At 34.8% G+C, this 15,026-nt stretch overlaps 1 protein-coding gene across 1 annotated transcript in view; it reads right to left on the minus strand.

Moving 5' to 3' along the window:
• NEGR1 (neuronal growth regulator 1) overlaps positions 1 to 15,026 on the minus strand; it is an 897,330-nt gene that overhangs the window by 529,452 nt on the left and 352,852 nt on the right. Inside the window, exon 2 of the mRNA XM_009210941.3 lies at positions 9,926 to 10,158. Coding sequence (XP_009209205.2) covers positions 9,926 to 10,158 — 233 coding nt within the window. The remainder of the gene's footprint in view (positions 1 to 9,925; positions 10,159 to 15,026) is intronic.

A 15,026-nucleotide genomic window follows, 5' to 3' on the forward strand; every position in this document is an offset into this window, starting at 1 on the left:
TGAACCCGGGAGGCGGAGCTTGCAGTGAGCTGAGATCCGGCCACTGCACTCCAGCCTGGGCGACAGAGCGAGACTCCGTCTCAAAAAAAAAATAAAAAAATAAAAAAATAAAAAAAATAAAAATAAAAACTCTACTGAGTTTCTAACATTTGTCACACACCATCCTGTTGAGAGTCAAAAAATAAAATAAAATAAAATAAGACCTAGTCATCACGCTCAAGAAGTTGACTTGAGACCTTACTTGGAGTCCACAGATAGATTTAGGGAGTTCATAAGCCTGTGTTCATGTAAAGAAGTATGCTAAAGGTATGTGTATTTTTCCAGAGAAGGGGTCTACAAACTTCATCAGATTTTCAAACGGGTTCATGACCACAAACTGTTTAAGGGCCACTTGTCTAAACGCAAACTTACCAATGTGGGTTAGAAAACTGACAACTTGGTGCTGGTCCTTCTTCCCCAAGTCTTTCTATTACTCTTGCTAGATTACTAACCAGAAGATGCTGAAGGGATGGGTGGTGAAGTATGGGGAAGAGAGATATTGAAACATAACCTCCCTCTAATTCTGCAAACTAAGCTTTGCCACCAGTTTTAATTGTGTCCATTTTCCTGTTGGTACTATATATGATTAATTCTTATTTTTCTACTACAGATAATACAGTAAACAGTATTAGCAGATTCAAATTTTCTCCTGTGAAATTGTATCTTTGCTTTACATAAAGGTTATAAGAAGTATTGTCAGTTGGCATTTAACTAATGAAAACAGTAAATTCCTAATTGTCTTTATAGTGATATCTTAATTATGTACGTGATTTGGGAAAAAAGAAAAACAGAAAAAATATTTCATATATCAAATCCCATTACAATGACTCCAAGAACATAAGTTACTTCACCAGACATAGGTTTTATTTGCAGTGTTTCTTAAAATAAATAGGCCAGCTAGAGGTTGCTAATCTTTTATTTATAGAGAGATTTTCATAGTGATAGTGTACATTGCACTGGGATTTGACATGTATTACTTACACAGTTATTTTCTTTGTTTTTTTAAAACAAAATGAATATACTCCAAGACAGGCAACAAATATAACCACTTTCTAATACAGATTGCACATGCAAAACTAAGAATTACTACCAAGAATATGAAAATGTGATCAGTCTGCTGAGCTCTGACATACTTTTCAAACTCTGTGCTTCAGGAATTGTAAGAAATATCCATTAATCATTAAAGGAACTTTTAAAGGCAGCAAATCTTGCTTAAAGGGATAATTACTTTAAATTATTTTCAAATGGTATTTTGGACTGTGTGTTATCAAAAACAGAAATACTGCATTAGTCTCCAAATGAATAATACATAATATTCTTCTTCTTTCTTATATATCCTATACCCACATACGTTTTTATGGAATACTTGCCACTGTGATTCAAGCTTAAAACTTGAAAAAAAAAAAGAAGACTAAAGTAGGGCAACATTTCTCCTCATCAACCCTGACCACAAGCTGTATAATTATTTGATTTTTGCCCCTCTTCTACCACCCTCTCAACATATTACTCATCTCATGAGTAGATTCAAGGCAGTGAAGTGGAATCTTCCTTGCTGGTATAATTTCCTAGTTAGCAAAGATGCTTACTTAAATCCCAATAGTGCTCCTTCCTTCTGCTATAAACTCACAAAGTTCCTTCTATAGAAAAGAAAAAGAGATGACTCAGATGGAAGCTGACAATGTGCAGTGGCTATCAATATGACCTTTTTTTTTTTTTTTCTTTTCTCTACCTGTCTTTCCTTGGCAAATAACAACAAATTGAAAATGTATAAGAAAATATTATTTACTTAGTAATTCCCCTTGTGTAGAGTAAGAAGTGCATTATGAATTTTGGCACAGTTTTGATTTACCGTATTGTTCTAATATCAGACCTTACATTAGGCAATATGTAAAACTTCATGTGATAATTTTGCTTAGGAAAATATGATCCATATATTTACACAGAAAATCTTTTGGAAGCAAAATACTATTTACTGAAATGTACTTTCTCTTTCTGCTACTTCTTTATTCCCAACTGTAGAAAAGTAATGTTCGATAATTCTGAATATTAGAATATTTAGAAGAAAAAAATGTGTATTCTGGAAGACAAGCTTATATTAAAACAAGAATTTTACTAAAAGTAGCTCAATTCACCTTATATCTTATAAATCATAGTAGCTAAATCCATAACCTAATGAATGTCAGTATATTCACAGAAAAGTGAGGTAATAAATTCCTAGAATCTGGTCTGATATATCCTGCCATGTAACCATAGCAATTCTAGCCAGAAGGGATTGTGTGAAAAGAAAGCTGAAAATGTCCACCTGCAAAATGCATTAATTTTTTAAATTGTTATGCAATATTTCCTTGCCTAAAAAAGCTTACCCCACATAAGCACAGATGGTGAACCTGAGTTTTTCTGTGAAGGTATATTCGGGGAAATAATCTTAGATCTGAATTTGTCTGTGAAGGTACATTTGGGAAAATAACCTTCATTCTGAATTTGTCTGTGAAGGTATATTTGTGGAAATAATCTTGCTGAAGTCTAAGATCACAAATGACACCTGAAAAACTTATTTTTCCCCAGTTTCTCAAATTAGGCATAACTATTCTAAATTGTTTAGATATCAGACCATTGTCTCTCTAGACCTCAATAATACTGCTTCATATATTTCAACAGATTAAATATTTCCCACTAGATAAAGTACCCAGGGAATATAATGATAGTCCTGGTCAAGCGTAGGGGCTCATGTCGGTAATCCCAGCACTTTGGGAGGTTGGCCAAGGTGGGTAGATCACCTGAGCCCAGGCGTTTGAGATCCGCATGGGCAACATGGCAAGATCTAATCTCTACAAAAAAAAAAAAAAAAAAAGAGGCCGGGCGCGGTGGCTCAAGCCTATAATCCCAGCACTTTGGGAGGCCGAGGCGGGTGGATCACGAGGTCAGGAGATCGAGACCATCCTGGCTAACATGGTGAAACCCCATCTCTACTAAAAATACAAAGAATTAGCCGGGTGTGGTGGCGGGCACCTGTAGTCCCAGCTACTCGGGAGGCTGAGGCAGGAGAATGGCCTGAACCCCGGAGGTGGAGCTTGCAGTGAGCTGAGATCGCGCCACTGCACTCCAGCCTGGGTGACACAGCGAGACTCCGTCTCCAAAAAAAAAAAAAAAAGAAAAAAATTCCAGGCAGAGTGGAGTGCATCTATAGTCCCAGCTACATGAGAAGCTGAGGTGGGAAGATCACCTGAGGCCAGGGAGGTTGAGGCTGCAGTAGGCCAAGACTGAGCCACTATGCTCCAGCCTGGACACAGAGTGAGATGCTGTCTCAGAAAAAACAAAACAGAATATATATATATATATATATATAAAATTATCGTCCTATTAACTAATGAGGCATATCTTCCAAAATGCTAATAAGATCCTGTCTTCATAAGTTGCAAAACTGGACATTTCAGATAAATAGAAATAGAAAAAACAATAGACTGTTCTTAGGCCTGGTTCCATCATTACTACTTCATTGTGGGGAAAATCTGTAGGGACCAATACAATCTTATTTTCATCAGTAACTGAACTTACTTGGTCTTTCACCCTGTGATCAGTAGTCAGGTATCGATTAGTCTGCCTGAGCTCAGTGTAATTTGACTTCCTTTGGACTTGCATTATAATGTAAATTGGGTAAGTAAAGAATGATTTATGGTAGAACAGGTCGGAATCCCCTGCAAAGGGAATGAGAATGAGTATGTACACCCTTATAAATGTAACTTTTATTTTAAATATTTGAGATCACTTTTAGCCAAATTTTAGAGAGCAAATAATAAGCATTTTCTTACCAGCAGATAAATAACATGTATTTATCATATATGTTCTTAGAAATGTAGCTCTGTTATGTAGTTAATGATATAAAGAAGCTATAGATCACATACAAAAAACATGGACAATTTCGGGAGACTTACTCCTAGTTTTAACTAGTAGTAGCTCCACTAACAAGTTATCTTTTTTTTTCATCTACCTAAGATTATGTTTTGTAAGTATGAAGGTGCATTCCTTAAAGATAAAGATATTTTGGGTAGGGTAACATTATGTAACAGGTAATTAAGCCATTTTTATTTCAATGGGTTATTATTTGTTTCCATGCTAAAAATATTAACAGCATGTAGTTTGACTCTTTGTCCATTTGTTTGTGTTTTACAGCATGCCGAAGATTGGGTTCCCATGTATAATTTTGATCTCCTCCACAGGTAAAAATAGATCCTGAATAAAACAGACTGGGATCCAATGCAAGAGTCTTGTCGTGAGCCATTATTGAACCCAGACAATGACTGTTTCAACATCTGTAGCTCTGTAAAATTTTTGTTAGTGGAGATAATTTTTCTTTGGTTTCATTTTTTGACTTATTGAAAATTTTGAAATTTTCACTGTTGCAGGACAATGGCTTAAATTGTCCAATGTATGTATTCTTTCATGCCCTGGTTTTTTTTTTGTTTTTTTTTTTTTTTTTTGGTTTTTTTTTTTTTTTTTCTTTTCTCCTTTTGATCTTTTGGTAAAAAGCAGGCCCATGTCTTGTGATGCTGTTTATTTCCATCAGCTCAAACTGGAACAGAGTGTGATGTACTTCTCTTTCAGTGTGTCTTGTCAAGGCCTTGCTATTCATTAAAGGGATGTTAACATTAGACAAAGATGTACTAATCTTTGGAGACTATGGCTTTATACTTGTGGCTACATAGAGTAATTGCTCTCCAGATAATCATTGGTAAGTATAACTCTGAAGTATCTGCACTCGAATTACTATTCAATGACTAATTGGGAAAAATAACATTTGTGGAGTTTTGCCTAAGAAGGATAGGTTCTAAAATTTATTTGTAGATTAAGGTGGTAATCAAAAAGCTATCTCCCTGTTATTGGAATGGCATCTTATTGAATTTATTTTTAAGTTTATTTTTTTACTTCCCTGCACTTCAGGTTATAAGTAAACTTATAAGTAAACTTATAAGATTAAGTTATAAGTAAACTTATACTTATATACTTATGTAAGTTTATAAACTTATATAATGAAAGCTGTTATAAGTAAAAGCCTTATGAATGAATGCTACGGGTACCAAAGAGATGTTCCTTATACCTCACTGTGTTGCTCTGAGATAGCTCACAGCAGAAATGCTACTTTATTCTGAAAAACAGGATCAGAGTACTGAGAAAAATAAGTTTTAACCTATGAACTATGAAATGAATAACTGATTCTGTTTCTCTGTATATATTGGCTTTCAGAAATCTTACTGAATTTTTGCTATGCTCTGAAAGTATATGGAAATCATATTACAAATTTTGTGATCTAACCTCACCTCTGACTGCATCCTACTCTTCTCTTGTTTATTTTGTTCCTCCTATCTATCTTGGTGTTCTGAATACTTCTCTATAAGCCACTTCAAATCCCTTTTAACATAAAATAGAATATTAATAATAAATGATGTTTGAATGTCTTTTCACTTTATAAAGGCTTTCTCAAAATAATGACTAAGCAAGAGATAAGGATCTGATATTGTCATAGTTTAGGATCTTTGTGAAATGAATTCAAACAAGATAGAGTTTAGAGTGCAGGGTGTTTATTAGGCAATATCCTTATGATCAGCCCCTGGGGATGGAAGAAGAAGGAGATGGGTTTGAATATAGTAAGAAGTAGAGCTTCAATGGAGTCTGGACAATAGCCTCAGCTGCCCATGTGGAGCTCTGAACCTAAAATGGCCCATCAAAGCTCTCCTACATTGGGCTAAAAGGAAAAGGTCTTTATACTCCTTGCCTCAAGCAGTCATTGGGTGTTAGCTACTCTAGGCAGGCCTTGACTTCGGCAAGGAGGCTCTCTGCAGCTGAGACTATCCTCAAAAGGGCCCTGAATATTGTCTTCTAACTACACTCCCAGTATCTAGAGAAAGAAGCCCACCCTTGATAAGGGAAGTGAAGCACCCCACCTATTACAAATACTCTAGGTGAGTTATGTACCCTAAGGAAATTACAGTACTCTGGAGAAGTTAAATATTTTTGAGAAGTTATTTTGATTATAGAGTTATGTGCTAGTCAAATCTCCTTCTACTCTGACCAGAGAAAACATAGAGTATATTTCCTTGAAAGGGAATGAGTTGAGCAATAAACACTTCATATGTGCTTATTTAATACACAATATCTATGAGTGTCTAATCTGTGTTCTATACAACCTAGACTTTAAATGTCATGGAGAACTAAAAGTAGGAACCATGTCTTAGTCCATTTTATGCTGTTATAACAGAATATCCCCGATTGGGTAATTTATAATGAACAGAAATTTATTTGGCTCATATTTCTGGGGGCTGAGAAGTCCAAGAGCATAGTGCCAGCGTCTTCCAAGGGTCTTTGTGCTGCATCATCCCATGGCAGAAAACAGATGGCCAAGAACAAGAAAGCAAGAGGGGGCCTAACTCACTTTTATAAGAAACCCACTCTCACAACAACTAATCCAATCCCATGACAGCAATATTAAACCATTAATGAGAGCTCTCATGAATGAATAATCAGCTTTTATTTGACTGCACCTCAGACACTGTTCCTTTCAAGATTAATTTTCCAACACATAAACTTTGGGGGACAGATTCTAACCATAGCACAATTCCTGACATATATTCAGGTGGGAGGTGTTTATATTTCATGTTTCTTATCATTACAGTATTGTACTAGAGAGCCCTGGCTTCATAACAAGTCCTCCAGCCTCACACACTTACACATTTATAAACAAAGAAATGAGTTCTTTGTAAATATATCACATAGTTCGAAACAGTGAACAATAGGTCATTTGATTTATCAAAACCATGTTATATATAGGTAATGAAAAATTTTATTACTAAGTCTATTAGCCAGTTTCCACCCTTTTAAAGCCAGGCTCCAAATTATCACATTCTTCAAATTTCATAAATACATAGATTACTCAGCTCCATTGGATAAAGAAAAAATGTAAAGAGAAATGAAACGTACTTGTGGAGTAAGTAGTAACAGGGGCTATATGTAAACATTAGTTTGCATGGTGTTTGATAAAAGTTATAAAATATTTTTCTTTTTTGACTTAAATACATTTTTTCCTATTAAATCAAAGCAAATAATTGAAGTGGGATTTTTATTACTGTTTTTGATTTGTTTTGTTTTTGTATGTTTTTATCATTTGTCTTTTTTGACTGGTATGGACCTTAAAGATCTTCTTGTCTTATGTCCCTTTTGAAATGAGAAAGCCAGAGTTCAGAGACTTAATAATTGCCTATTTCCAGATTAGAATCCAGGTTTTCCTATTCCTACTTTAGTGTGTTTCCTCCTCCATTGCTCCATTTATTTATATTAATAGCTCTAAGAAATCAAGCACTAATACATTTCTCAAACATAGTGTCTGTGTTGACAATATATCCACTTTTTATCCCTTTTCAAAATGATTAGAAAAGAATAGTTCCCTGGAGTACATGCAACAATTGAAGGTGAGCTTTGTTTTTACCAGCCAATGTATGTTTGACATCAGTGATTAATACAGTTTTCCCTCAGTTGCTAAGCTTCTTTATCTTGGTGCATAAAGGACTGACAGATTGTTAGGCAAAGAGCATAAGCTTCAAAACTATGCTGATACCCCTGGGCATCAGACAATCTAACAAATTTAGGGACTGAAGAGGTGTACACATCAGTTTATTTTTGTTCATTGAGAAGAAATGTAGTGGGGTTGACTTTTTATGACATTTATGTAGTACTTGAATTGACTGACAAGCCTATTAATGTATTCCCTGAACTTTATTAATGTAATATGAAAAACGCCTACGTGTCAATCAACTTCTAATAAGTAATTACGTTCATAAATACTGTAAAATTATTAGCTTTTAATTTTATCCAATCCTATACTTTCAAAACAGTAACACGGATTTTTCTTTTTCTGGAGGAATAAAATATTATACTGAAGGAACATTCAATAAGTACATTCCTAACTGCTCAAAAGTTCACCATCATCTAATGACCAGCAAAAAAGAGTACTATAGTAAGACGTGTAGCAATTTTAAAAATGTGAACAATATCAAACAACATAAGTAATATAAAGTTAGTTTAAAAATCCTATGAGAATTAAACATGTACCTAGGCTGGTCTTAAATACCGATAGTCTGGTTATTTAAAATATAGGCCTAATATGGAACAAGAGAGAATGGAAAAAGGAAAATGGGATATATTTATTCTTCAGAAATATATCATTTAAATTTACAAGTTTAAAATGTACAAGCAAAATGTCTGTGTCTTAACTAACTTGAACATATTATTGTTCAAGTGTACTTTCTTTTTTCACATAATGAAAATCTTTTATAGTCTTTGAGCTAGAAACTCAAGTCAAAGGGCAGAGAGCTGAACAAGAGAACAGGATTAGGCTTGAATAACATAAGAAATGTGTTTTGTCTTACAATCTCATGTCAGTTTCTGAAGCTGGATTAACTCCCACCCTCTGGAGTCCCTGAATAATCTCTGATTAAAGATAGACTTTTGTGAAAATGTTATTATGTTGGGATATACCACTTTTAAATAATGAACATCATCACAGTCTGTAATAATCTGCAAAAAAAAAAGAAAAATCACTGAGGAAATTCATTGACTTATTTTTCAATTTTTACTTTCCTCCTTAAAGTTAATTGTTTAATAAGTTTAACCTTATCACAAAGTTAAAATATTTGCTGTACTAACAATTGAAGCTGTGTTTGAATTCAAGTTTACCTGTACGTAAGGAAATAAAGCTCAGTTAATAAGGCTATAGATTAGTAATCTTTTTCAGACTTAAGCTATGCACCTAAATTAATTTTCAACCTTGACTTATTGAAGGGTAAACTCAAAGAGAGTACAACTGACTTGCTCACTCAACTTTCCTACTAGGAATAAAACATGCATGCTCTGGTACCACATTATCACATGATTCGTTATTAATTTTACTTAGAAATATGGCAACATCAGTTTCAGTTCCACAGAGCATAATATTTCTAAACAATAAACACATGATTAATTTATAAAGCAGAAAGAAATAATGTAAAAGGGCAAAAAATAAACGTTTTCCATTCTCCTAGCATAATAATTGCATTTTTCTTGAAAACCATTTGTATTTTAGGGTACATATGCTCTTACATTTTAGTATGCAAGATAAATAAAATAATTTGATGTTTCTGTTTGTATCTGGAGATTGAAAGTTAGCTAGCATGCTTTATGATCTACTGAAAGTAAATCAAATATAAACCATTGTGTACATGTATTCTCAATTACTTCATATTTAAATAAATAAATCTTAGAAGGCTGATACTTTTCATTGTGACTTGAATCAAAGTAAACAGAGGTTGGATTGAGACAGAGTATTTGAATGGTTGGCGGACTGCATTTAAAGAGTTATCATGCATATTTCAAAAAGTTCTAATATTTCCATGTATCTATTGTAGGTTTCAAATATTTAATGTATCAATCATGGCTCTCAAAGATTGATTGAAGGGATGAATCAAAGGAAGATATGAGGTGAATCATTTACAAACGTCATAATGTGGTGTTAATGGATATTTCTTTATCTTTGTAAGTAGGGATTTGTATGCCCGTAATGGTCATTACACTTCTTAATGACTACAATACTTGCATACATTTTTAAAGTGTGTGTTTGTGTGTGTGTCTTTCAATTCAAAGTCAGTCAGACGACTTTTTCATTTTGTCTGTATGACTCTTAACGACTTTCTGATATCTAGGAATGTAAACTCCTAAAAGCAATGACAATATACTTCAACAAATATTTCAATGACAATGAATATTTCAGCATTGTTAATTGTTTCCTAGTCATTTTGATACCTAAATATTAAGCATTTCTAAGCATAGTCTTTCACAATATAGCAGTTCTGAAAATACATACCTTGCACAGTTAGATGCACCTGCATTGTTCTGGGTGTATGTTGAGTCTGAACAGAACACGTGTATGGGCCATCATCTGTCACATCTACATTCTGTATCTGGAGGCTGTAGTCCCTTTTATTCAATGTTGAAATTGAAACTCGAGGATCCACTGACCACTTATCACCTCCCGCAAAAATAATACTTGACCGGTTCAGCCAGGCACCCTTTGAAGCTCCATCTTCCAAAAAGCACCTAAAAATTACAAGAGATAGAACACTATTAATCAAAATAAAAATGAGAGACAACATTATTTTGTTCTGAGTGTTATTTTCTTTTGCTGAATAATAGCACAGCATCAATTGAAAACATCAGACATTAACTCAGGAAACACGAACATATTGATGTATCTTCCATTCCCAATACAAATGTAAAACAATACTTGCATACAATTTTTTAAGTGTGTAGTGTGTGTGTGTGTGTTTGTGTGTGTGTGTGTCAACTGAAAGTTAGTCAAAAATCTTTTTCATTCTGTCTGGATGACAAATTTAAATAAAGTTAAATTAGTTTAAACAATTTTCTATGTTAAAGCCTATTTCTTCGTTTGAAATTATGAGAAACAGTAAAGATCTATGATTTAGACTGACCTGACCCAATCTGACACTGAATATAATGTACCAGATGTAGAAATCATAGAACCATATAAGGGTGGGTTTATTTATTTATTTATTTGTTTATTTCTTTATTTGAGGCAGGATATTACTCTGTCGCCCAGGGTGGAGTGGCACAATCTTGGCTCACTGCAACTTCCATCTGCTGAGTTCAAGCAATTCTCCAGCCTCAGCCTCCCTAGTAGCTGGGATTACAAGCGCCTGACACCGTGACTGGCTAATTTTTGTATTTATAGTGGAGACGGGGTTTCACTATGTTGGCCAGACTGGTCTTGAACTCCTGACCTCAGGCGATCCGCCTGCCTCAGCCTCCCAAAGTGCTGGTTTTATAGGCTTGAGCCACCATGCCCGGCCTATAAGGATTTACTTTTAAAATAGCTTGCATTTGCACAGTGGGAAGCTTGTACACTGAAACTATAAACTATGTTTCACTGATAAAACTATAAACTGTGTTTACTGAATGCTGTAGTCATTAGATATAACAAAGCTAATCTAACACTTTTATTAATAATGTTGCTCGTTTTTGCAATTTATTGATCAAAGCCTTTTTTTTTTTTTTGAGAGGGAGTCTTGCTCTGTTGCCCAGGCTGGAGTGTAGTGGTGCAATCTCGGCTCACTGCAAACCCCACCTTCCGGGTTCACGCCATTCTCCTGCCTCAGCATCCCGAGTAGCTGGGACTACAGGCGCCCGCCACCATGCCCAGCTAATTTTTTTTTTTTTTTTTTTTGTATTTTTAGTAGAGACGGGGTTTCACCGTGTTAGCCAGGATGGTCTCAATCTCCTGACCTTGTGATCCGCCCACCTTGGCCTCCCAAAGTGCTGGGATTACAGGCATGAACCACCGTGCCCGGCCGATCAATATTTTTTTTTAATAAAGCATTCATTTAGCCAGCAAACATTTATAAGGTATCTATGGATTTAAATAGGTATTGTCTCTTGCTGTCTAAAAGTTTTAGTCTAGCGAGGAAGACACAAGAGCAAACCAATTATTACTATACAGAAAGGAAAATATTTTTATGAAATCACACACAGGATGCATGAGAGATCAAAGAGAGTTACTTGAATCAGGGCATTGAAGGCATAGAGAAAGGCCTTCTGAAATAGGCCATGTCTGAGATAAAGAGGTCAGTACTGTAAGATATGGCATTCTAGACAGAGATGCTATGCTATATGTAGGCAGCACCTATAGGCATTTCAAGGAATGACAAAGAACCATTAGATATATGGTAAAAGGCATGAGAGATGGAATTGGAAAAATAAAACGAGATCCACATGATGATGACAAGCGTAATAACAATTACTAGATTTTAAGGCCAAATTTGCAGCCATATATTTAGTCATATTCTGTAACAGGTTTCAAAAATACAGCATTATGTTTAATAGTAGTCAGGCACATCAAGCTTTAGAACAGAAGAAGGCTGTGGTCATATACCAGTGATTTTGCTGAGGCCTGAAATTCTGTTTCATCTTGAAAATGTTCTGTTACAAATTAAAGACTGGTTTTCTTAAATGAGTACAAAGCACAGCTACAGAAGGAAAACACACATACATAGAAATAGTTTGATAGCATTTCCACAGAGCACCTTGGGGGATTGAACACAGTGTTTTGAGATTGCTACAAAATTGCAAGCTGAAAGCAACAGGGTGGGCTGCTGTCAACTGTATGAAACTAATCAGTGGGTGAAAAAGTAAGGAACAAGGTACATTGCAGAATCTAATTTGCAGTCAGCTTTACCATCTACAGAATCCAAAACGGAAGTCGTAAAGGTCACTGTTAATTGAAAAGCTTGTCCTTATGTATTTACTAAAGAAAATAAAACCCCCTTTAATGATGTAATTAAATAATTCCAGCATATTGTTATTCTTAATAATGTGCAGAAAGAAGATACAGGGGACATATTTCCCATTTCACAAGATCACATTTGTGCTGGTACAGGACAGAACTCTGAAATACCACTGCTAGGACTGTGATAATTCTAGTGTGTCATTTAGTATCTGCATTCATCAAGTGTTTCTGTGTAACCTCTGCATCTATGTCCTTCGCATGTTTTTCTATTGCGTGTTCATAACAACTCTTTCAGGGTATAGACTGCAATGCTCTCGATCACTAGAAAATAAATGGAGATGTTTAGGTTAAATGACTGGCCTAAGCCACGAAATTAGTGGGTGCCAATGTTGAATTCATAATCAAGTCTTCTCTTTCCACATTCAATGTCCTTTCCACTGTAATGCAGATCAAAGACTTTTAAAATAGGTTTCCGAAATGGGAAAATGATTAGAATGTTGCAGAAATTACTGCAAGTAATTTCTTATTTACTGAATGTGACCAACTGCTTAACCTGTCCTAGTCTAAAGGAAGCAGAAAATTAATTATTAGTGGATGTTTTACCATGAAAGTCTGATTTAGAATGCTCTGTTGGGCATTTCCATTTCCCTAGAGGCAGTATCAGCTTTACCTTTATTTTGGGGGTTTTAGGGAAGACTGCAGAGATTAACCAGTAATCTTAGCATAAGCACTGTTCCTCAATTCTGGCATGACATTGGCTGCCACAGAAGAATAGAATTCAACTTCTTCATGATGAAAAAGATGGAAAAAAAAAAAAAAAAAACATCATTTATGTCTCCTTGGCTTCAATAACTATATTTTGTAATAGTCATTGTTCCCAACTCAAAGTTTTTCAAGATACATGTTAGTAATACTCTTGAATGACAATCAGAAAAAAATATATATATTTTCCTTTTGGAAATTTTGTGGAATTTTGTAGAATTATTCTCAAACTACACTATTATGTTAGAACATAAATAACCCAAATTACCATACATGGAATTTTACAAATTTTGAATGGCAAGTCTATGTAGGCATGGTTATGTTATGAAATCATATAGAGAATACATGTAGTTTAAAGATCCAGTATGAGATGACTATAAAGAGCATGTGAATAGGCCAAACATACACACACACATGGCTGTATGCATGTGTGGGTGTTGTTTTTTTGGTCATTATAAAGATTCCTTGAGAACAAGAACTGTATCTTCTTCCTCTGTACCTCCTTTTTGTTCTCCACTTTACATCCTATTTTTTTTTCTTTACAATACAAAGAGATATTGCTTGACATGTGTATGTTGTATTAAGAAATTTTGTAAGGAGGGAAGCTATGTAGGGTACAATGGGGTGGAGGGTGAGGGCCAAGTAGAGAAGCATGATACCAATTTATGTTTGTACTCTTTGGGTACCAACATTTTTTTACTTGGTTTAAAAAGTCTAGGGTCTACAAATATAAATTTGTTGGAATCGTGGCCCATACGGAATTTAAATTTTAGCAAGGATGATAAAGCATGTGTATGAACAGCCGTCATGCAGAACAGGAAGTGAAAAATGTAGTAATTAAATTGTCATTATAATTGGATTATTGAGATTCTCTGAGAGTCTCTGGCATCTGCCCTTGACCCTTGTAGCCAGATCCGTTCTTCCCACAATAAGCAGAATGAACATTTTAGAGTTTAAATCAGATCATCAACAACTCCAAGCCTTCTATTTAATTCATAAGAAAATTTATAATTCTGATAGTAGTCAACACAGTCCTATAGAATCTGGTCCCCAGATGCTTTTCTGACTTTACCTCACACCCCCCTTTTCCACTTTGCTCTAGGTTGTGATCCTTTAGCTGTGCTTCCAACAAGCCAGGCATTCTCTTTCCTCAGTTAGTTTATATTTGCTATTTCTTCCTTGAAATATTTTTCCCCTAAAGTTCTACATAACTTGTTCCCTATCTTCCTTAGGTCTTCATTAAATGTCCTAATGTATTAAATAGCAAAAACACCACGACTGTTCCAACACTCCCTGTAGACATATTATCCATTTACTTGATTGATTGTTGTCTCTCTCTTTCCACTAGAAGAAAGATCCAGGAATTTTGTCTATTTGGTTGCTTCTATATATTCCAAGGGTCTAAACATAATGAACGATAAATATTAGCGTGTGTTGAGTGGATAAATGAAGGTAAAAATTAGGAAAATTGTGGAGAAAGGAATAATATGATAAAGTGTATCAAAATTCCCAAAGTGCGGCATAGTCGGAAAAGCAAAATCACACCCATGTAAACTATAACATGTAATTAAATGCAAATATATATAGTACAGACAATAACTGGTGAATGATACAGAGGATGTGCTAAGCAATCTAAATCAGTAAGTGAAGAACTGAGCTAAGAATTCAGTGATCAGAAAAAAGGCAAGTCAGGGGCAGAGGTGGGCAGGGTGCAGGTGGCAGATCAAGCAAATCATCCATACACACAGATACTTGAAATAAGAAAGAACTACAGCATTTGACTCTACACTTCAGAAGCCCTTTTAAACCATTAGACATTCTGCTTAGTATGTGCTAGGAGTTTTGCTAGGCATTTTACATTTATTATACCATTTAAACCTAGAATAACACTGTGAGCTAGATA

This window comes from Papio anubis, chromosome 1 (genome assembly GCF_008728515.1).
Source record: "Papio anubis isolate 15944 chromosome 1, Panubis1.0, whole genome shotgun sequence".
Lineage (NCBI taxonomy): Eukaryota > Metazoa > Chordata > Mammalia > Primates > Cercopithecidae > Papio > Papio anubis.